This window comes from Epargyreus clarus, unplaced genomic scaffold (genome assembly GCF_041222505.1).
Source record: "Epargyreus clarus isolate Ecla_fem2 unplaced genomic scaffold, WU_Ecla_fem_2.2 ptg000031l, whole genome shotgun sequence".
NCBI classification, from domain to species: Eukaryota; Metazoa; Arthropoda; class Insecta; order Lepidoptera; family Hesperiidae; genus Epargyreus; species Epargyreus clarus.
This window is the reverse complement of record NW_027332236.1, coordinates 367,508-391,412: the sequence shown is the minus strand read 5'-3', so window position 1 is coordinate 391,412 and position 23,905 is coordinate 367,508. Positions and strand designations below refer to the sequence as shown.

Here is a 23,905-nt window from a genome sequence, read left to right as displayed (position 1 = left end):
TGGTAGATCAACTTCTGAACGTAAGGCAACAATGTTGTGGCACCATCACAGGTGGCCAAATTCTGCAATTTTTTGAATATGTCGCATACAATTTCACAGTTCAGCAGACAGTTTTAAATTACAAATTTTTCATAAATAACATTTATGGCGCTTTAGAATCCACAAAATTCTGCAAGAAGCGTCGATACAATTTCGCTTATACGATTTCTCATGAAAAATTGTTGGTTATTTAAATGAAGGAATCAATTTTTTTTAATATAGCCTACCATTGTTTAGCAAAGTGTTTCATCTATAGCATTTCAACTTGACTAGGATCTCTCATTAGCTGATTCTATCATCATCAACCACTGTTGGGCACGGGTTTCCTCTCAGAATGAGAAGGCTTAGGCCATAGTCTACCGAACTTGCCAAGTGCGTATTGGTAGACTTCACATACCTTTGAGATTTTTTTCTTTCTTTTAAACTTATATCTTAATATCTTTCAGGTATGCAGGTTTCCTCACGATGTTTTCCTTAACCGTTTAAACAAGTGATAATTAGTTTTTAATACGCACATAATTTTTGAATATCAGAGGTGCGTGCCTGGGATTTTAACCTCGGACCCCTCGATCGAGATTCTTAACCACTAGGCTATCACTGCTGCAGCTTATTCTATGGTGGTGACTAGTCTATCATTAATTGATCTCCCCCCCAGGTCTAGCAGAACGTGTAGACTACGCCCCCGGTACGGGTCCGCTAGCGCTGTTCCCAGCAGCGCGGCTGGAGGCCTGCTCGAGCGACGAGCGCTGTCCCGGCGTCACGCGCATCCAAGCGGCCATAACACTGCAGGCCTCCCGCGCTGGTGTGGCTTGTGATCGTGACACCTACTCCGTGCACGCTCAAAGGACCATCTGTGGTAAGATGCATCTCAAACTTATCTTTTTTTCATGTATTTGAAAATGGTCATTTTTTCAGGTTAAAGCTCCACATTTTCTTTACCATCTTTAAGGGAAGATCCAAAACTCCAAACGCGTAATCGAGGTCAGCAAAAAAAATCGACTAGTCTCTGTTTCATCAAAGGCATTGCTGTCGATTGTTACTTCTATACATTATATATTTATGGTTTATTCGTTTTAATGAGTTTATTAATCGTTAAATGTAACATTTGCAGGTTTGGACCCGAAAACGATCGATCTGCTCCCGAGTCCCGGCGCCGGAAATGAATGGGCGAAGTCCCTGAAACCCGATTCAGGTATTTTATCGCATTTTTAAAAGAGGAATAAAGTTAGGAATCTAAACAAAATGTCTGCATAAGTGTTTGCAATTGCATGTACGTGTGTGCGCTCTTTTGTTCGTATTTGTGTGTGTGTGTGTGTGTGTTTTGTGTGTGTGCGCAACTAGTTTGGCGTCAACGTAGTGTAGATCGTCACATTGAACATTATTTATATATTTACGAATATTTTCTGGTGTTATATGGTATGGTATGGTTTTGCCAATTTTATGACGTATCGGCAACGACGGAAGGCATATAACGAATGTTTAAATAAGTGTGCATGTGTGATCAGGTTTAATATAATGTATGTGTGCGTAACGTTTGCATGTATGTATGCGTTCAAATGCGCAGGCGTGTGTGCGTACAACGGCGTTTACATACATTTATACGTACGTGTATGTACGCAACGTTACGTATATTTACTAACTTCTTTATTTACCAAAATGTATAGGCAACAAAGTCGGAATTAATGCTATATATCAATATCTGACAGTCAACTACGTGTACAGTTCGCGCCAAACTGCTAGTCCGCTCTGAATATAGAAACGAGTCGCGTTGAATAGCAAATTATAGATATTAGCGGGACGAAGACAGCGCGGAACCCCCGTGGTACTCATCCATTGCCCGCTCTCGCCCGCGGGTGCATAGCTGCGTTAGTGCCCTTACGTTGGTACGGAGTATATGCTTGTGGTAATCTTCCACCGCATTGGCTCTCTGACTACACCTGCGCGCAACAACTTCAGAGCAGACTTGAAATTGGCGCGGACTCTACTCTACGTACGCGCATGTATGTGTGCGTGCGTGCGTACGTAACTACGTATAGTACGCGTAAAACTGCTAGTCCGCTCTGAATATAGAAATGAATCGCGTCGCAATAGCAAATTGTATGACAATACCTGCTTGCATCAACTTCAGAGCGGACTAGTATTTTGGCGCGGACTATACGTACACACATGCATAGGTATAACGAATTCACCATATCGGCTCCCAGGCCGCGACGGTGAGCAGCTGTTCGCGTTCGACGGCGCCAGCACAGCGGCGGCGGTGCCGGAGTCCCTGCTACCCACGTTGGGTGGCGCCTTCGCCATGTCCGCCTGGCTGAGACACGCCCCGCCGCCCGACCACGATAAACACCGCAAGGAGCATCTGCTGTGTCTCGCTGATGATCATAGTGAGTATACCAATATGCTAAGAGGATCGAGTCATCCCCTCCTATCTTAATTTAAAACTAAGTCCTAAGTCCATTCGTAAGTAGGTAAGTACTACGTACGTAACGTACACAAGTACTAAGTATGTAACATACGTCAGTAGTACGTACGAGTAAATACGCAAGTACTAAGTCCATTCGTGACCTTACAGAACTAACCTAACCTAAACCTCGCCCTCTTAAACGAAAATTTTAGTCCTGCTAAATAACCATCTCCATACTATTATTGTATGGCATGTAAGGATTATTACCGGACCTCTCCCCTTATAGGCCTTGGTGGTAACAACTGTGATTGACCTCAAGTGGAACCTGTTCAAAAAGGTCTGCTACTAGTTGGCTACTAAGCTTAGTGCCTGTTTTCTACTTATCGTCAATCTATTACTGTCCCACTGTTGGGCACTTGTTATTATGTTTGTTTCTCCAGCCTACAGGTACCTGTTGCTTTCCAACACCATTTAAGCAACTGATAATTAATTTTGACTTTGAAATCTCAGAGGTTACCTGGGATTCGAAATTCGTACCCTTAGATTTGAGCGGAGAATTTCTAACCGCTTCTCTTAGGATTTGAACTTCTGACTACCCAAAGATTGAGTGGTGAGGTTCTAACCACTGCTCCATACCTACAGAATATACATTATGAACACATTTTTCGTAATTTCCAGAGATGAACCGCCACCACTACGCGCTGTTCGTGCGCAACTGCCGCCTGATCCTGCTGCTGCGTCGCGACTTCGGCGAGGGCGACCTCAACATCTTCAGGCCCGCCGAGTGGCGCTGGAAGCTGCCTGAGGTATATCATCTTGATGTTTTGTAATTTTTTATCAACGTTACAGATATACTGGTCATCTCAAGTAAGATCATCTGGTTCGGATCAGGGATGTTATGGTGCTCCGTAACCGAAACTATAAAAATATTCGAAAAATATATCTGAACGTAACCGAATCTGATATAAAAGTTTCAAATAAATTCGGATGAAGGCAGAGTCTAAATGACACACTATTATGATTTTTTTGTTCAAACAAGTCCACGCTTTTCAGTTACTGTACAAATATAATCAAATCATTAACTATGTGTATTTCCTTACTTACGATTCACTAAAAATCTTATATCCGTAACCGTATCCTGATCCGAAATATCATAACCATAACATCCCTAGTTTACTTATCATATCGACGAATCATACTGGTCCATTCTAAATAATTATGAATCTTATTTCTAAATCTAAATATATATAACTCAAAGGTGGCTGACTGACATAGTGATCTATCAACGCACAGCCCAAACCACAGGACGGATCGGGCTGAAATTTGGCATGCAGGTAGATGTTATGACGTAGGCATCCGCTAAGAAAGGATTTTGATCAATTCTACCTCCAAGGGGATAAAATATGGGATGAAAATATTACTTCGTAACGCGAGCGAAGCCGCGGTCAAAAGCTCGTTTTAAATAAATTCTTTATATTTACAGGTGTGCGACAACGAATGGCATCACTACGCTATCAACGTGCGTTTCCCGAACGTGGAGTTGTTCGTGGACGGCGAGCCCTACCGCTCGGTGGACGGGAAGGGCCCGGAGGTGATCGACGACTGGCCGCTGCACCCCGCGCACGGGGTTAACACCACGCTTGTTGTTGGCGCTTGCTGGCAGGGTGAGTGTTGGCTAGATTTTATTTTGTTTATTTATTTACTAAATGCATAAACAACATTAAAAAGAGACTATACAAAGCTAGTTGTTATATTATGTACTTAAATTATAGATGTGCACAGCATTTCAAGAAATAGTCAATCATAGTCAAGCACAAAATAATAATTAATCTAAAATGGATACAAGATAAAAAGGAACTTAGAATACATAGAAATAAATTAAGTTTCCTAGAGCAATTTAAAGTTTTTGTTTAAATTTATGTAAAGATTCTGAAAAAATATCTATATCAAAATTATGGAAAACATTGTTATAATCAGCAGCAATAAATAGTTATAAATTGCGGTTGTATTTAATTTTTAAAATCTACATTGTTGAAAATTTAGGACTATAGTAGATATATAGGGCAAGTGTTTGAGGAATAATCACAATTTTTGGTTTTTGAAACTGATTGAGCATTGTTTTAAAAATATATGTTTTTTGTCATTTAGTATTCCATTCAAGTAGACATGATAAACTTTGTATTGTGATTAAGTATTTGTGTCTTTGTCTTTGTGTGTTTATGACACGCAAGACTGAAACACTGTGAAGTTAATTTTTGAGTATAGAAAGCATATTTAAAATGAGTAATAAGTCGAAAATTGTTTTATTTTTAGCATTAGTTGTTATGGTGGCAACCAATTTGATCTATTGCGGTTCTCGAAATAGAGATCTGTAACAGTTGGACAGACAGCGGAGGCTTAGGCAGAGGCAGGTTTCGTTTTTACCTTTGGGAACAGAACCCTAAAAATAAATATCTTTGTTTGTTTCAGGTACGGAGAGCGATATGAAACACTACATGCATGGTTGGATGGCGGGATTGGGGGTGCTTCCAGGAGGTGTGCAGCCCGCTTCAGCCCTGCGCTGCGCTGCTAGATGCCGCGAGGGGTTGAGTCTCGCACCTGATCTATGTTAGTGGATATTTTCAATTTTTCGGTTTTATTAAAAAAAACTGGGAGGAAAAGGGGGACTCGGGCATGAATTTTCAGAAGCAATCTACCCTCAAGCTCATTACTTATGAATGTAATTTAATAATCTTAATTTCTCATTTAAGCGGACCAATTCTTTTGAGAATGAGATCTTTAATCACAAATATAATTATTTGTTACCCCAGATCTGAAGTCAGTATCAGTGGAGGGTGACGGAGCAGCCGAAGTGGAAACCTTAGTCCGTCGAGTGGCGTATGGAGACGCGAGAGCCTTCCCTACACCGGGACGCAGGAACGTACACCTCGACACTACTATCACGTAAGCATCTTATTATTTTGGATAGAGACCTTACTTATTTAGGGTTAGCCAGGGTTGCCTGATGGATAATTACTATTAAGCACAAAATTCGCTCTCAGGCTGTGACTTTGAAATTAATACGATAACAATAATTAGTTAACGAGGCTTTATATAAATGGGTATCAAATAAATTATAATAGAAACAAAAAAACAACTGCTTTAAATCATTCAGTGGACAGGGAAAAAAAAGTATTACAATGATACAATTAATATGTTAAAGATATAAATAAAATATTATAAAGCGCCACATGCGAGTTATGTATGAGTGAGTTAACAGACGAGAGTGTTTGATTGAAAGATTTCGATGGTTACTAAAACTATTTAATCAATTTCCACAATGGATACTACATTTTAAACTAAAATCTAAATTATTATTAACGTGCGATAACAATCGTCGTTTTCTATTATAAAAATAATATATTGTATTTTAGACATTATATTACCCAAATTAGAGAAATCCAATGCAATTAGGCGTACCAAAGAAAGGAACATATATACATACGCCCAAGACCATTACACTCTTCCTGACGCAGTTGGGTAAGAAGAGGAAATATGACACGACTCGGAACATAACGTATCATATCGGATATCTGAAAAATTAAAAATATGCTACACTTGCAATATTTATGATTTGATAATCTCACCCCGCAGCTGCGACAACGGCCGCATCCTAAAGGCGCGACCAGCGGAGTCGTACGTGATGGTCCTCGCGCCGCAAACGCCGACTATCTTGATCAACGGCTCCGCGGAGGCCGCGCGGGACTACGCCCACTTCCGAGCGGGATTGCCGCTGTTCCCCGACGTCACGTTGAAAGTACTGCCTGCGCCGCCGAGGGATGATGCTGGTGAGTTACCATTAAATATTAATGGTGGTAGAACCCTTTGTGGTTCAACTTCTGCGACACCACCGCCACACTTATTTCTGCCTTATAACAGCAGTGTTAAGCGCTGCTGTGTTCTGGGTTGAATGGTATGCTAAGGGATTGTGTTATGTTAGGGTATGGTAAGAGAGGTAAGGGAGACGTACTTTTCCGAGGCGTTCCAGCTTAGTCCTCAAGGGTAGCGGCGCATTTGTGACCGACCTCAGGTACAAATATCTAATCCTATCTGACGTTGATTACAGATTTCCATAGGCGGCAGTAGCCACTTACCATCATGCTCGTCTGCTACTCCTATATTATAAAAAAAACACCCTTATGGCAGTACGGAATAGTGGCTAGCCGAAATTGTTTTTTCAGCAGAAACTGAATGTTCGCTTTCTGGTTCGAAATTAACTAACAGCCACTAGATATTAAGCTTTAATCACTTTGCGATGATAGAAACTCTATTTCGATAATAATTGAGTAGAAACATACTTAATTGTAAAAAGTACAATTTTCAAATCTTTGTATTAAATAATATATGATGTATATTAAATAGCCACTGGTATGATAAATCACATTGCTAAAATTGTCACCATTGTATGTAATACCACCGCTACATCATATAAATTTTCTCAACAGAATCGGACATGCAGAAGCTGGACTCGTGCGTGGTGTCTGTGTACCCGGCACTGAACCCGGACCACGAGGCGCTGGCGTTACGAGGCGCCGCCACACTCCCCGACAGCGACATCCGCGCTGCGCTCACTCGCGATGGCGTCAGCCTCGCGGGCGCGGACACCGTGCGCAGCTACCAGCAGGTACCGCCCGGCACTGAACCCGGACCTCGAGGCGCATGCGTGACACTCGTCAATCGACTTTAATACTATACACTACTCTACATTTCATTCTCAAAGCTCCACTCCCACAATCTCCCACGTTTGTCTCTGGTCTAGATCAATGCACCCGTGAGAAATAAAAAAAAAAACTTTCCTTCCTATGTGAATACACGCACGCAAGTACGTAACGTAAGTATGTAATATGCGTACGTACCCGTTGTACAGAATATAAAAACCACATCCAGCAAATGTATCTAATAAAATATCTCCATTAGTCAATTATTTACCAAATATATTACATTCGGCAGGTGTTGCGCAAGATCGAGTACAGCAACAAGAAGCCGGCGTACTACCTGAACCGCGTGTTCAAGCTCACCTGCTCCGAGCTAAACGGACGGTTCACCAGCAACGAATACGTGCAAACTGTACGTACACTTTTTCATTTATATATTGTAACGGTTATGTTAAACGTAACGTATTAAATGTAACGCGTGGCGGAGCGGTCATCATACCGGTCTGAAGCGTATAGGGTTCCAGGTTCGAGCTTTGGCTAGACAGATATTTTAATGATGAATTTAGATATCTTTTCTGGGTCTAGGTGTTTGTGTATTCGTCTATGTGTGGTGTCCATGGCGCCCACGATACAGGGAATCCTAGCGTGGGACTGTGAGTGTAGAAAGCGTTTATATTTTCTAACGCTATTTTGTAGGACATGGTTACCTGACTTACCTGAGATATGGTTTTGTTAAATCAAAGTGGTCTCCAATGGTTTTATGAATCCAGTTCACAAGAGTGCTGAGTTCACTGTGTTTCCATTCTTGTTTGACTTGAAATTATTCTGATGTTTTTTCGTATTTCGCCGCTGAGCTTAACAGAGATTAAAAACATATTTTTCTATTGATCAGAAAAAAATATTCAATTTAAAGTTTATTGAATTTTATTCTTAGATGTCATCTTTTTAGGTAATTCGACACCTTACCAGTTGCTGGAGAATTGAATATTACTAACATTTGATCGTAAATCCAACTTACGTCACCAAAACGATATAACACAATGAATTCGATAACCCATCAATATAATTGTTCCTTCCAGCTGACGGTGGTGCACCCGCGCGCGAGCGGCGACACGCACGCGCTGCGGCCCAGCGGGCTCGCCGACAAACTGGACGCCGTCGCACGCGATAAGGTACGGATTATGTCTAAATTATTATGAGTTACAAGTTTTTTTGTTTTTATATAAAAAAAATAGTAACGTTATAGGATAGGTTGTAACGCTTCGCAAAAAACATGGTAACGTTACAATACTGTGTGAATGTGGTAGAATTTGTGACACGATTTTGTGATTTGTTGTATAGGAGACATACTTTTCCGAGGCATTCCAACTTAGTCTTCGGGGGGTAACGGCGCATCTATGACTGATCTCAGGAAATTTAGGAATCTAATCTTATTTGGGGTTGACTACAGATGTCCATGGGCAGCAGTAGCCACTTACCATCAGGTGGACTGCATACTCGTCTGCTACTTTTAAATGATAAAAAAACCTTCAATAGGAAAATATTAAAAAAAATAAGGTGAATTTAATGCGAGAACATGTCAGGGCTGCACTATTATTATAAAACATACGAACTATGACACCATTTACCTTACCTCTTATAGTTCGCGTCAAACTGCTAATCCGCTCTGAAGTTGTTGCGAGCAGGTGCAGTTATACAATTTGCTATGGCGACGCGATTCATTTCTATATTCAGAGCGGACTAGTAGTTTTAAGCGGACTATACTCGCAAGAATCTCGCGAGAAAAGCCCGGTTCGTATTGGCTCCACCTTCTCGTTTCTCGTGCTTTTCTGGTGTTCTCGCGAGAATGTGGATCGGGCTTAACAATACTCCTATGTGTTCTAGTCGCCATCAAGCGCGGAAGCAGCAGCAGCGGCAGTGGCCCCCCGTGCGTTCGCGGCACACGCGCAGCGCTCGTCGCACGCGGCGGACGTGCCGGCGCCGCGCCTGCTGGAGCTGCGTGACGCGCGCGCGCACGACCACCACGCCACCAGTATGTCGCTCTCTCGCTCTATCCCCCCCGGCGGCAGTAGCTCCCCGCGCTCGCGGCACACGCGCAGCGCTCGTCGCACGCGGCGGACGTGCCGGCGCCGCGCCTGCTGGAGCTGCGTGACGCGCGCGCGCACGACCACCACGCCACCAGTATGTCGCTCTCTCGCTCTATCCCCCCCGGCGGCAGTAGCTCCCCGCGCTCGCGGCACACGCGCAGCGCTCGTCGCACGCGGCGGACGTGCCGGCGCCGCGCCTGCTGGAGCTGCGTGACGCGCGCGCGCACGACCACCACGCCACCAGTATGTCGCTCTCTCGCTCTATCCCCCCCGGCGGCAGTAGCTCCCCGCGCTCGCGGCACACGCGCAGCGCTCGTCGCACGCGGCGGACGTGCCGGCGCCGCGCCTGCTGGAGCTGCGTGACGCGCGCGCGCACGACCACCACGCCACCAGTATGTCGCTCTCTCGCTCTATCCCCCCCGGCGGCAGTAGCTCCCCGCGCTCGCGGCACACGCGCAGCGCTCGTCGCACGCGGCGGACGTGCCGGCGCCGCGCCTGCTGGAGCTGCGTGACGCGCGCGCGCACGACCACCACGCCACCAGTATGTCGCTCTCTCGCTCTATCCCCCCCGGCGGCAGTAGCTCCCCGCGCTCGCGGCACACGCGCAGCGCTCGTCGCACGCGGCGGACGTGCCGGCGCCGCGCCTGCTGGAGCTGCGTGACGCGCGCGCGCACGACCACCACGCCACCAGTATGTCGCTCTCTCGCTCTATCCCCCCCGGCGGCAGTAGCTCCCCGCGCTCGCGGCACACGCGCAGCGCTCGTCGCACGCGGCGGACGTGCCGGCGCCGCGCCTGCTGGAGCTGCGTGACGCGCGCGCGCACGACCACCACGCCACCAGTATGTCGCTCTCTCGCTCTATCCCCCCCGGCGGCAGTAGCTCCCCGCGCTCGCGGCACACGCGCAGCGCTCGTCGCACGCGGCGGACGTGCCGGCGCCGCGCCTGCTGGAGCTGCGTGACGCGCGCGCGCACGACCACCACGCCACCAGTATGTCGCTCTCTCGCTCTATCCCCCCCGGCGGCAGTAGCTCCCCGCGCTCGCGGCACACGCGCAGCGCTCGTCGCACGCGGCGGACGTGCCGGCGCCGCGCCTGCTGGAGCTGCGTGACGCGCGCGCGCACGACCACCACGCCACCAGTATGTCGCTCTCTCGCTCTATCCCCCCCGGCGGCAGTAGCTCCCCGCGCTCGCGGCACACGCGCAGCGCTCGTCGCACGCGGCGGACGTGCCGGCGCCGCGCCTGCTGGAGCTGCGTGACGCGCGCGCGCACGACCACCACGCCACCAGTATGTCGCTCTCTCGCTCTATCCCCCCCGGCGGCAGTAGCTCCCCGCGCTCGCGGCACACGCGCAGCGCTCGTCGCACGCGGCGGACGTGCCGGCGCCGCGCCTGCTGGAGCTGCGTGACGCGCGCGCGCACGACCACCACGCCACCAGTATGTCGCTCTCTCGCTCTATCCCCCCCGGCGGCAGTAGCTCCCCGCGCTCGCGGCACACGCGCAGCGCTCGTCGCACGCGGCGGACGTGCCGGCGCCGCGCCTGCTGGAGCTGCGTGACGCGCGCGCGCACGACCACCACGCCACCAGTATGTCGCTCTCTCGCTCTATCCCCCCCGGCGGCAGTAGCTCCCCGCGCTCGCGGCACACGCGCAGCGCTCGTCGCACGCGGCGGACGTGCCGGCGCCGCGCCTGCTGGAGCTGCGTGACGCGCGCGCGCACGACCACCACGCCACCAGTATGTCGCTCTCTCGCTCTATCCCCCCCGGCGGCAGTAGCTCCCCGCGCTCGCGGCACACGCGCAGCGCTCGTCGCACGCGGCGGACGTGCCGGCGCCGCGCCTGCTGGAGCTGCGTGACGCGCGCGCGCACGACCACCACGCCACCAGTATGTCGCTCTCTCGCTCTATCCCCCCCGGCGGCAGTAGCTCCCCGCGCTCGCGGCACACGCGCAGCGCTCGTCGCACGCGGCGGACGTGCCGGCGCCGCGCCTGCTGGAGCTGCGTGACGCGCGCGCGCACGACCACCACGCCACCAGTATGTCGCTCTCTCGCTCTATCCCCCCCGGCGGCAGTAGCTCCCCGCGCTCGCGGCACACGCGCAGCGCTCGTCGCACGCGGCGGACGTGCCGGCGCCGCGCCTGCTGGAGCTGCGTGACGCGCGCGCGCACGACCACCACGCCACCAGTATGTCGCTCTCTCGCTCTATCCCCCCCGGCGGCAGTAGCTCCCCGCGCTCGCGGCACACGCGCAGCGCTCGTCGCACGCGGCGGACGTGCCGGCGCCGCGCCTGCTGGAGCTGCGTGACGCGCGCGCGCACGACCACCACGCCACCAGTATGTCGCTCTCTCGCTCTATCCCCCCCGGCGGCAGTAGCTCCCCGCGCTCGCGGCACACGCGCAGCGCTCGTCGCACGCGGCGGACGTGCCGGCGCCGCGCCTGCTGGAGCTGCGTGACGCGCGCGCGCACGACCACCACGCCACCAGTATGTCGCTCTCTCGCTCTATCCCCCCCGGCGGCAGTAGCTCCCCGCGCTCGCGGCACACGCGCAGCGCTCGTCGCACGCGGCGGACGTGCCGGCGCCGCGCCTGCTGGAGCTGCGTGACGCGCGCGCGCACGACCACCACGCCACCAGTATGTCGCTCTCTCGCTCTATCCCCCCCGGCGGCAGTAGCTCCCCGCGCTCGCGGCACACGCGCAGCGCTCGTCGCACGCGGCGGACGTGCCGGCGCCGCGCCTGCTGGAGCTGCGTGACGCGCGCGCGCACGACCACCACGCCACCAGTATGTCGCTCTCTCGCTCTATCCCCCCCGGCGGCAGTAGCTCCCCGCGCTCGCGGCACACGCGCAGCGCTCGTCGCACGCGGCGGACGTGCCGGCGCCGCGCCTGCTGGAGCTGCGTGACGCGCGCGCGCACGACCACCACGCCACCAGTATGTCGCTCTCTCGCTCTATCCCCCCCGGCGGCAGTAGCTCCCCGCGCTCGCGGCACACGCGCAGCGCTCGTCGCACGCGGCGGACGTGCCGGCGCCGCGCCTGCTGGAGCTGCGTGACGCGCGCGCGCACGACCACCACGCCACCAGTATGTCGCTCTCTCGCTCTATCCCCCCCGGCGGCAGTAGCTCCCCGCGCTCGCGGCACACGCGCAGCGCTCGTCGCACGCGGCGGACGTGCCGGCGCCGCGCCTGCTGGAGCTGCGTGACGCGCGCGCGCACGACCACCACGCCACCAGTATGTCGCTCTCTCGCTCTATCCCCCCCGGCGGCAGGAGCTCCCCGCGCTCGCGGCACACGCGCAGCGCTCGTCGCACGCGGCGGACGTGCCGGCACCGCGCCCCGCCTGATAAAAGAAAATACTGTTTAATTCAATATTTAATTAGTTGCCTTATTTTATGTATGTCAAACGAAATTCAAAATTAATATTATAAGATAGAATTAAAGTTATGTTAGTAATTTGAACTGTTTTTTATAATTGCCTGAAAATTTGCTCGCCGACAAGATAGAATAAAAGACGACTGATGTTTTAAGATCTTTTTACCTTATTCAATGAGAATAAGGAATTAAAACTATGATTGTGACGTCATAACATATACCACGTGACCCCTCAGACCACGTGGCGCTGGTGATCGGCGCGGTGTGCGCGGGCGCGCTGGCGGCGCTGGCGGCGCTGGGCGTGGTCCGCGCGCGCGCCGCCCGCCGGCCCCGCCCCCGCGCCGCGCCCGCCCCCCGGCACCGCCTCCCCGCCGCCGACGCGGAGATGGCCTGGGACGACTCCGCGCTCACCATCACTGTTAATCCTATGGAGGAGGTGAGGTTTAACATTTATTATGTAATGGATACTTTTAACATAATCGTTTCCGTGTTTATTTAGCGTCATTTTTGACCCAAATTATTAAGAAGGATTTAAATTGTTCTGAAATATATCAATAACATTTATTATGTAAAAGATATTTGCTATAAACGATTTTTTTTTAATTTATGTAGCGTCGATTCTGACGCTAATAATTGAAAATAATTTAAAATATTCTGAAATATGTATTTTTTCCCCGATATACATTTATTCAGTAAAATCATCGTTTAGTTCACATTTAAGAAACAATATTAATTTAAGCACCATACCGTAACAATGAGTAATAGAAGCGTGAAAAATTGTTTAATAATCTAGAATTTAAACATTTCATTTGATTCTAAATAAAATAAGAGAGTAGCGAGCCTTTTTCAATTTTTATATAGTCTGTGGAACATTTAAACTTCGCGCGCAATATTGTATATTTCCGTGTTCTCTGCACACGCGCTGGCCTTTTGCCCGCATTTCGCACTTTAACCCTTCTCCCTCTCTTACTATTTGTCTCACACTCTCTCTCTCACTCTCACTCTTCCTCTCTTCATCCCTCTCTCTCTCTCTCGAAAAGTGATTACGAAAAAACGATTTCGCATTTTTCCGTTCAAAAACTTTAAAGATTTTCGATACAAGAGTTAAATATTCATTCATTCATTCAATCATTCGTTCTAGGCGGTGCCCGAGTGCGGGCGGCGCCCCACAGCGGCCGCGGAGGCGGACAGCTCGGAGGGCGACTCCTGCTCCGACTCCGACTCCGACCGGAACGACTCCGACGACGACGAAGACGAGGGTAACACACTTATAAATATAACCTCAGTTCTAATGTGTACGCAAGATCGCCATTTACTTATTGGAAATTAAAATTTTACGTTATTTGAGGGGCTGTACCCAATATTGGGACACGTAATAAGTTAATGAACTTCACGTTCTATGAAGGACCGTACCCGACAGTGGGAAAATTCTGGGAATCAACATCGCGAAAATTGTAGCTAGATAATCATTTTTCGAGGTTGCTTTTGGAAGGAAAATATGTTTTTTATAATAGAAGAGTAGCAAATGAGCATGCAGTCCACCTAATGGTAAGTGGCTGATGGCCCATGGACGTGTGGAATCAATCCCAGATAGAATTATACTTAACTGAGGTTGGTCACAGGTGCGCCGTTACCCCTGAGGACTAAGCTGGAACGCGTCTGAAAATGTCTTCCTTACCACACTCTTTAAACCAGAACATAGAAGCGCTTTAACTGCTGTTATTAGGCAGAAATAGTTATGACGGTAGCTCAGAAGTCGACCACAAAGGGTTCTACGACCTTCAAATGATCTGAAAATTCGTTTCCATAAAGATTTGAACCATAGTCAAACGACAAAGGGTTCTACCACCTACCACTACAGTTCAGATTTTTGTAAATATTTATATAACAATGCTCCACGTTATTTATAATAATTAAGATATTTTCTCACCTCCAGTGGTCCCCGGCAAGCAGCACAAGTACAGGAACATCAGCCAGCTGGAGTGGGACAACAGCACGATGTAAGGCGTCCCACACGCCGCAAGCAACGTACTTAACGCACTCGCCGTCTCGCTCGCACGCCCCGCCCACGCGTAGCTCCGTCTCGCTCGCACTACAGTGGCGTTTCTGTTGTTCACGCACTTGTTAAGCAATTTATCTAAGTTTTAGCTATCAAAGATTGTTTGGCAGTGTCTGGTATGAAGTAATTTTCAAATCGATCTTTGGTAGGCAAATCGTTGGATAGATTGGTTATTAATAATGGATACTGTTACGTATGCTTATTGTTGGGGTTTTATGAATATCTGGTACTTAAAAATGGGTGGATTTGCTACAGAGGGCGCCACTAGTATGTGTTATATATTAACTGTATGGTGGCGCCATCTACATAAACTCTACTTACTGCGATATATTTTGTGAAGTGTGGATTTTGTGTAGAGGGCGCCACTAGTGTGTCATAAATTGACCTTATACGCAGTTTTGACACATGTAGAAGAGGCGCCATCTACATATAACTTTGAGCAACTCTACAAATCGAAATAGTTTTTGAAAAATGGGCAATAATTTTCTGTAGAGGGCGCCACTAGTATGTGTGTTACATATAAACTAGCGCCACCTATATAAAATTAGAGCAACTCCACCTATTAAAAATAAAATAGTGAAGGGATTGAAAACGAATGCAATAATTGAATAGTTACATCTTTTTTGATTCAGTCCAATAAACCCATGGTTTTGTAAAAGGTTTGGAGTTTGCACAGATAAGATGAAAATTACGTGAATATTTAATGAAACGCCACTTCTTTGCGAAAAGCGAGGATTCATAGTACAGTTCTAAAAAATGGAATTGATTTTGTATAACTATTGAGACTTCCGCATTGTGAGAACATCTCTCTTGCTTCAAACATTCCTAACTCTACCTCCTGAGGTCATTGACCTTATAAAAATGGACGAAGCTCATACTAAATTCCCACAAAAAGATAATTTAAAAATAAATGTAGACTTTTTTTCATGTATTTTTTGAAGTGTAACTTCTTAAGATAAATCGAAATTGAACAAGAGCTGAGTGATATTTCACTCACATAAGCATATTTCGTTACATGAAAGAGACAGAAGTAGATCAAAAGAGAGAATAGATATTATCATACTTCGGATATATGTATAAGCATCTGATATACCGCGTGTGTAATTAATATTTATTAAAGAAGTTTCACTTCTAATACATGCATATGTGCGTATAGTGCATTTTTTGTATTATGTTATATCCAATGACATTATTTACATGTTTTAACGGCAACTAAAACGTTATTGCATTTTAATTTTGACGTTTTCAACACAGACTCTTCATCCATTTAAAGGTCATGTCAAGGTCATGATAAGATCAAATGGTAAGTAAATTTTTACTATTGTAAAATGAACTTAAAATAATATAAATAAATGTTTTCGAGTCAGAGGGATGTTCTAACGATGTTTTAGTAAAAATGCTTTTACGCGGCACAAGACTTCGTGACGTAAACTCTTCCGTTCGTAGTCTTCTAAACTAAGTCTCATATGTATTCTAATTATAAAAATTAAATGATCATATCAAATTTATACGTAAAAACACAATTCCTTCGCTTGCTTTCGTAGTACGAGTTACTTCGACTTTTCTAAACGTTTTCTTAACTTAAGCGTAAGAAAAACTGTACCTATATATATGTATCTAATAAAAAAAAGATAAAAATAACAGTAGTCGTTGTAATTTTCGTATGTCGGTTCTAAGTGGAATGTAGGTAAGGTCGGATCATTATGATTGTATATTTAATTAATGTGACACTTGACGTATCTGACATTTCTGATGACTTCTGAACTTTTAAGAGGCGTGGCTTATTGACCAATCAGAAGGCTTGTAAATCGTGGTTTTTAGCCAATCACCGCAATGCTAACGCTCGGTTGATAAAAGAGCATTTACATGCAGCTGGCACTGTTGTACACTTAAAAATATTAAAATCGTTATTGCACGGTAAATTAACAGCCACATTATCACGCCTCTTGATAGTTCTAAATGAGGCGTCCATTAGGTTTCTCTTTCCTGCAGTCGTAACTATAACCGGACGCCTGATGTTCAATCCCGCATTTAATTACGAGTACAATGTTTTGTTCAAATTAATTTAGCGATAATGAATACCGTTTACCCACGCGTAGTGTTAAATGTCCAACCCTTCTACCCTTTACGAGCTTCTCAAACAAAATCGGCTTAAAATGTATATTAGGCACAGAGTTATTTGAAAAAAAATATAGATGTACTATACTATACACTTACCTATACAGATTGTATCGGTTTAGGAATCAGCTATTATATTATAATGAACTATATAATTATATATATATTTTGAATGCGTTAAGGGAATTTTTACTAACAATTAGGTACTAAGTGGCTATGTGTTAGTTTCGTGACGCGCACGCGCACAAGAATAATCAAACTAAAACTAATTAAAAAACACGTTTTTCTGTGGGAAATGGCAACATTAAGACGGCCCGATCCCACGTAGTGTAAGTGTAGTTAAGTTTCCCCTTCGAGATTGTCGGGCGAGTGCCGTCTCGCTCGCACGCACGAGCGGAGCGTCGCTCCGTCTCCCTCTGGGATTGCATATCAAGGATAGTTTGCCATATTAGCATAGTGTCGTGTCCTGTCTGTCCGTCAGTAAGCAATTCGCGAAACATAATCATTGGTGTACTATTCCGTCAATGTCATTTTGACATCTTGTTGGTTTTTTTGTTAAATAATCTGTGGTCCGCGCCGCGGTTCACGCTTGTAAACGTAAATTAAGAAAAATGCATTTATAAACGCAATCGTTTATTCCTTGGCAGAGTGTGTCCAATTTGTCAAAATTTCTGACAAGTGACAGCTGTCAGTTAGCGCGGCACGTTCCACAGATTAAACAGCGAGTCGCGCGTACGGAGAGTTTTATTCCTTTTTTAAACATCATGTTATGTGCAATTTACGACGAAGTTTTTGACGTCTCTCCTGTCCGTAGCGACTCGCTGAATGAATTGTTTGGTGTCGATTCTATGCATAATTCCTGAATTCGGTTATACACACAAGATTATAACTATCATCACACCAAAAGAGAGTAATTATATGTTGTTTCAACGACAAATATATTTACATGTTTAATACAATATTCATGAAATTATGAAATGTAACCTCCAATGTCTCACATATGCCACGGATATGTGTGTTATATGGGGGTGGTAAGGTGTTATTCGGGTCTCGGGGACACTATTTACCCGAGTAGATTCTCTAAGCGGTACATAAATACCTTTTGACACCAATATAATAATTTCAAATCTTATATCATGATATAACACTAATTAAATACAGCCCTACTTAGTGTAGGGGTAAAAATGTGTATTAGGTAAGAAATTATGCATATAATCGACAAGTTACGTTTGTTTGTTGTTAGTTCAGTTTGAGTCGACAACCGTCCAGTGACCATTTCCCATCTGTATTTTAAGATCTGACTCATGTTATTCCTGCACCGAGGAAACCTGCACAAAATGGCATTTTCAATTGTTTTCAAAAGTATTAAGTGGTAGCTACTTTCTATTACCTATTAATGATTAATTTTATTTTCCTTTTTTTTTCTTTTGTATTATCGTGGTATTATTACTGTATACTTAGGAACTCCTTTGATGTATGAATTATTATATTTTAGCTAAAAATAAAGTTGGTTTAAAATAATTATTGTTGTTTTATTTCAAATTTGACCCTATTTACCTATTTGATAAGTGAATTTTAGATTGCAATTTGAATTTTTAATGAAAAACTTTTTAATAGATTAGGATAACATAATTGTAGATAAGTATGGATATCTCACCGCCTTGTAATTGAAGGAACCCATCAAATGGCTTAAACGGATGACAAATCTGTGAGCCATTTAATGGCTGTCATGTTGTAATTTACGCGGAACAATGCCGACATGCGCAGTTAAGACACGAAATCGAAGAAAAAGTGTGGAGAAACATCGTTTCATTCGTAAATGGTCTAGAAACTACATTTTTTTAATATTTTTCAAACACGAAAATAATTTTCTTGTTAGGAGTGAGTAATCTTTACTAATTTATGCATTTTTATAAAAAGTAGTGAAATTTATTTTCGAAAAATCCTTAGTTCATTTTCAATAAAAAAACAACCTTCCTGATAATGATAGATTTTGAATAGTCAATAAAACTTTGCGGAGAATTTTGGTTGGGTCATTATTTGAATAAACATATTGTTCAAGCGTCAACATTTTGTTTATAGTATCGTGAACACATAACTGTTAACTCTTTACCATTACTCATCTATACCTAAAATGTTAATTGAAAACTTTTGTTCAAATAAAGCGTAGTACATAATCAATAAGACTTACTATACTTTAAAACCTAGGAAGCTAGTCATTCACAGGAGCATTTCTAAAAAAAATATTTTTCAAATTGTTATGGCAGTCCCACACCGCGCTAGACACGCTGTCAAACTTAGTTGCAAATAACATCTACAAGATGGCGCATACTATATTAGTAGTTGTGAAAAAAACTGCGTAACAATAGGTTAACCTCCCTGTCGGTTAGATGGCGCCACATAGACCTATCACTAAAGTCGTTTTCTTAATTTCCGTGACTGACTCTTCTGGATATGGCTACCTACTCCATAAAAAAGGATATCTTCTGTTATAAAGGAGAATGGAACTACAGTGTGCCGATATAAATAAGTGAATATATGAGTTGTAAGAATTTATCAATTTTTATTAAAGGATTGATGATACCTAGCTAAAAAGTAGCTCTGAAATGAAATGAAATGAAATATATTTTTTTGAATAGGCCAACGGCGGCACTTACAAATTGTCAGTTACAATATTTTTCTTAAACTACTACCGGATCGGAACGCGACCTCTACTGAGAAGATCCGGTAAGAAACTCAGTGGGTTGTCTTTTTTATAATAATTATCCCCTTTTTTTAAAGCCATCACTTTTACATATAAATAATAAAGCATTAGCTTCAGTATCTTGCTTTACATTTATCTAAAAAAGAAGTTAGTTCAGCTCTCACATACTTAACTAATTCAGTGCCGATCGAGTGACAAGTAAGTGGCTATCACCCGTGGACATCTATAATCAACCCCACACACCCCCAAACCCACATAAGACATGATTCCTCCCCGACGTTGGCAATAGATGTGTTGCTTAGGGCTCTACCAATCTCTTGAACCGTCCTAGATAAGTAGACTTGATTTTTATAATGAATGTATGTTACTATGGCTGCTAGGTACCTATCAATAACAACAAATATCAATAATAGTAATAAAAATAAAAGTCTAACATGGAACCGGATAAGCCCCTACAAAACATAAGTAGGTAGGTATTTCTGGACGTTATTCAGTATATGACTAGTGGGGCCGCCCACCATAATTATATAAAAATTGTTATCAAAATAAACATATTAAACAAAACAGCTTCACGTATTAATATATAGAGATTGTATCGTAACTTTAAACTTTCGTGATAAATGCACTTTTATAGTTGCTGTGATACTAAAAACTAAAATAAAATCAAATCAAATTAGTGGTACGGAACTCTCCGTGTGTGAGTTTAAATCGCACTTTCTCAATTTTTTAAATTTCGTCCAAGTTTTAGTAATGACGATGACTCCACATTTACCATATTTATAAGTGGGTATCTTACATTCGACTATACGAGTATTGAGGTAAAGACAATGAAAAAAATATAATTCAATAGTTCAGTATAAAATTTTGTACCATCTAGGTACCTATTTCACCTAATCAGATTGATACACCTACCTATAAGCATCTCAAAAACAATATCTACAGGTAGATCTAGAAAAAGATACCAGCACAACTGCAAAGGAAGATTTCAGGTATCGAGAGTCAATACCCAGTTGCTGAATACATTCGTACAGAATTTTACAAAATATGCAAAAGCTGCATTTGGCAAAAATGTGTGAAAAGTTAAAATAAAGCGTTTAAAAATGGTGTTTTTACGAGGTAAAATGTTAATTCGGGGACATTTGCATTTTATTGTGTACCTACTTAGTGCAATACCTACGTATTCAATTATTAAAAACATATTATAAATATTTTGAGTACCTACATTTGGTAGTAAAACACAACCAAATAGGTAAAATTTAGAAACAGCGAAGACTAGGAGATTGAGAAATATTTTCAGATAATAAGGCAGAATCGGCAGAATCAGATGACTAAATTTTGCGTGGTTAATTTCTAAATACGTGTAAATGATTTGAAAATTATCTAAAAATATTTTGGCTACAGAATGGCTACAGATTAATTTGCGATATCTCAATTATCCTTAAAGTTCAATAGAATCACCCAATTCGTGCCATGTCACGTGTAACCAAGATACATAGCTCAAAGCTTTATTCGCGTTGTCTCTACACTGCACCTACTCTGTCGATCGCTGCGCAAACCTCATAAAACCTAAGCCAAACATACTGTATAATGCACGCCACGCCACTCGCCTAATGAGTGCGAAGGAGACGCACCGAGGAAGTCTCGCTAAGTACGAAAGAGAGAGCGAAAACGAGTTAGAAATGCGCAACAGTGGGAGCGAGATGGGTAGATTTTGGATGTGTAGAGCCGAAAGGGAGGGGATCCGTGCTGTATCGCTGTTGGTTTGAATTATTGAAGGCGGCGACCGCCCTTTGGGCTGCGAGTGAACGGAGCGGGGGGGTGCGGGGTTAGGGGCGCGGGGTATTTGCTGGGCCACTTGCCGCGCGCCTTTCCACCGTCACACCAATTTCGGATTCGCTTCGGCCATCTTGGGCCTTCGGTTCCGCGAGTGCAATGACCGGATAGGATGCTCACTTGGAGACCAGGGATGGAGAGGCGCCAGCTTTAGGACAGGTTGGTCCATTTCGCTTTTTTGGTCCTTAGTAACTAAGATTGAAGATAGGCAGGGTAAATGTGGATGCCAGTTTAACTAAGTTTCGTTGACCGTTTTGGGACCTTTAGTAGATACCTAGACCAGAATACATCTGTATTATATAATTTAAAATAAATCATCAAAAGCAAATTGTGATCACTGTAAAATACGGCATAAGCAACCTACGTCCCAAAAATCCACTCAAGTAGGTATTTCTGTAAAAACAGCTTCCTCAATTATTTCCGCAAAAACTGATCCAAATCTGCAGTTTTTAATTTTTTATCTATAATAGTGTTTTTGAAATAAGCATAGAGAAGCTATTTTAATCCAGCAAAATTAAGATAAAGCTATTGATAGTCCACCAATACTAACTCAGTAGCTATCATTAGACGCATCGTCTTATAGGTAGTATGATCTAGTCCTACTGTTTGATAAAACGTTCAATAAAATTTTACAATTAAGCTGAATTGTAAAATTTTGTAAAATAACACCTAAGCCTTTATTTATACATATTAGCTTTGATTTATATTTAATTATCATCTCTTCATTGTAACTCATAGATACCTATTATCAGAATAACCTTTATTTCCTACTTGCATAATATGAAAAAAATGGTTTGGATGGATAGTCGGATTAAAACTTTCAGCATTTTGGCGTTTGATTAGACTTTTTGTGACCTTTATTTATTACAATTATAAACGAATACAAAAGTTTTATAGATATTGGTTAGCTTTAAAAGAAAATGTCGGCCTTCCTTCCTCTTGTATCTACCTACCTTCTTTTCGAAAATTCCTTTCTTATGTACGCAAAAGTGTACACAATAGGTACATATCGCAGAGTTGTTAATTATAAATAATCCTTCCGTTTACAAACTAACAGCTACCGATATATTTGTAAACTTTCGCATTATCCCATTATGATCTTTGAAGACTTCTTAAGTTCCGACGCAGGAAGTGAACCCACGACTTACGTTATTTACATTGTATATCCAACAGTTTTTGGTGTTGTTACGTAAAGCCCTACTAATACCTTCTTCCGATAAACTAGAGCGGTTAGACCAAAAACATTTTAATAATTAAAAAAATTACGTAAAGTAGGTACCTATTTAAAGTTGTTGTAAAGATACGCAGAAATCCCTCCTTCAAAATAACTGAGGAATAAACTGTCATATCACTGTTGTTGCAAATATCTTTAAGTCTCTATAATTTGGGATTATTGTTCTTTGTTCTTGAGAAGGCGTTTGATACAGTTCTTATTTTTAAGCAACTTTTCTTGTACCCACGGGTTTATCTAACTAAACTAGTGCCGGTAAATAATTATTGTAATCGCCTATAAAGAATCGTATTTCCTTTTACATGATTAAAAAAAGTAAAACATTCAGAATACGTATTAACTAAAAAGCATTCGCCTAGGGTTCCTTCTTGGTCAACATTTGTTAATTTCATTAGTTGTTAAGTAACAGTTAATCTAAGACGTTATACAAAAAACAATCATTGAAATCACTTACCTAGATACTAATGTTAAAGGAGAGACCGAGCAAATTCCTTTTCTTATTGACGCGGTGCTCATGTAAAAAGTTGTTAATCATGAATAATCCTTCCGTTTACAGCATAACAGCTACCGATATATTTGTACACTTTCGCATTATCCCATTATGATCTTTGAAGACTTCCGAAGTTCCAACGTAGGAAGTGAACCCACGACTTACGTTGTTTGCATTGTATGCCGGATACTTGCTGGTGTTGTTACGTAAAGATCTACTAATGCTTTCTTCCGACGAAGTAGATCGGTCAGATCAGAAAGATTTTAATAATTAAAAGTTCTAAATGAAGTGTTTGAAGTAGCTGAAAAGAAACGCAGAAATCCCGTCAAAATAACTGACGAATAATGTGACGATATCGCCGTTGCAAATATTTAAGTACCTACTTAAGTCTCTATCATATGAAATTATTGTTAAAATTAGTTCTTGATAAGGCGTTTGATACAATTTTTATTTTGAAAGTACTTTTCTTATACGGATTTATCTAACTAAACTGTTAACCGCCTGTAAATAATTACCTATTGTAGTCGCTTATAAAAAAGTATTTTTTCTACATGATTTAAAATAAAATGTAAAATATTCAGAGTAGGTAGATAACTATATAATTAAGACGTTACCTAGGGTTCCTTCTTGGTCACCATTTGTTAATTTCATTAGTTGTTAAGTTAATGTTATTCTAACACTCATTACATCTAAAAACTCATTATACAACTATAATAGTCACTTGAATATTAATGTTAAAGGGGAGACCAACCAAATTCCTTTTCTTATTAACGCAGTGCTTATTTAAAAAAATATGTTAATTATGAATAATCCTTCCGTTTGCAAACTAACATCTACCGATATATTTGTACACTTTCGCATTATCCCATTATAATCTTTGAAG

General features: G+C 43.6%; 3 protein-coding genes across 3 annotated transcripts in view; 2 read left to right on the top strand and 1 right to left on the bottom strand.

Annotated features, from left to right (window-relative positions):
* Positions 1-15,166, top strand: part of Cals (calsyntenin 1) — a 246,814-nt gene extending 231,648 nt beyond the window's left edge. Inside the window, exons 6-20 of the mRNA XM_073089748.1 lie at positions 695-895; positions 1,151-1,231; positions 2,244-2,423; positions 3,122-3,249; positions 3,927-4,107; positions 4,913-5,050; positions 5,254-5,386; positions 6,077-6,270; positions 6,928-7,106; positions 7,433-7,549; positions 8,217-8,309; positions 9,022-9,169; positions 12,824-13,023; positions 13,729-13,846; positions 14,524-15,166. Coding sequence (XP_072945849.1) covers positions 695-895; positions 1,151-1,231; positions 2,244-2,423; positions 3,122-3,249; positions 3,927-4,107; positions 4,913-5,050; positions 5,254-5,386; positions 6,077-6,270; positions 6,928-7,106; positions 7,433-7,549; positions 8,217-8,309; positions 9,022-9,169; positions 12,824-13,023; positions 13,729-13,846; positions 14,524-14,591 — 2,159 coding nt within the window. The 3' untranslated portion in view covers positions 14,592-15,166. The remainder of the gene's footprint in view (positions 1-694; positions 896-1,150; positions 1,232-2,243; positions 2,424-3,121; positions 3,250-3,926; positions 4,108-4,912; positions 5,051-5,253; positions 5,387-6,076; positions 6,271-6,927; positions 7,107-7,432; positions 7,550-8,216; positions 8,310-9,021; positions 9,170-12,823; positions 13,024-13,728; positions 13,847-14,523) is intronic.
* The window catches only part of LOC140754696 (histone-lysine N-methyltransferase SETMAR-like), a 302,676-nt gene that overhangs the window by 223,927 nt on the left and 54,844 nt on the right, over positions 1-23,905 (bottom strand). The gene's annotated exons all lie outside the window — the stretch shown is intronic.
* LOC140754694 (uncharacterized) overlaps positions 21,330-23,905 on the top strand; it is a 28,923-nt gene continuing 26,347 nt past the window's right edge. The window contains exon 1 of the mRNA XM_073089741.1: positions 21,330-21,460. The gene's annotated coding sequence lies outside the window, so the exon portion shown is untranslated. The remainder of the gene's footprint in view (positions 21,461-23,905) is intronic.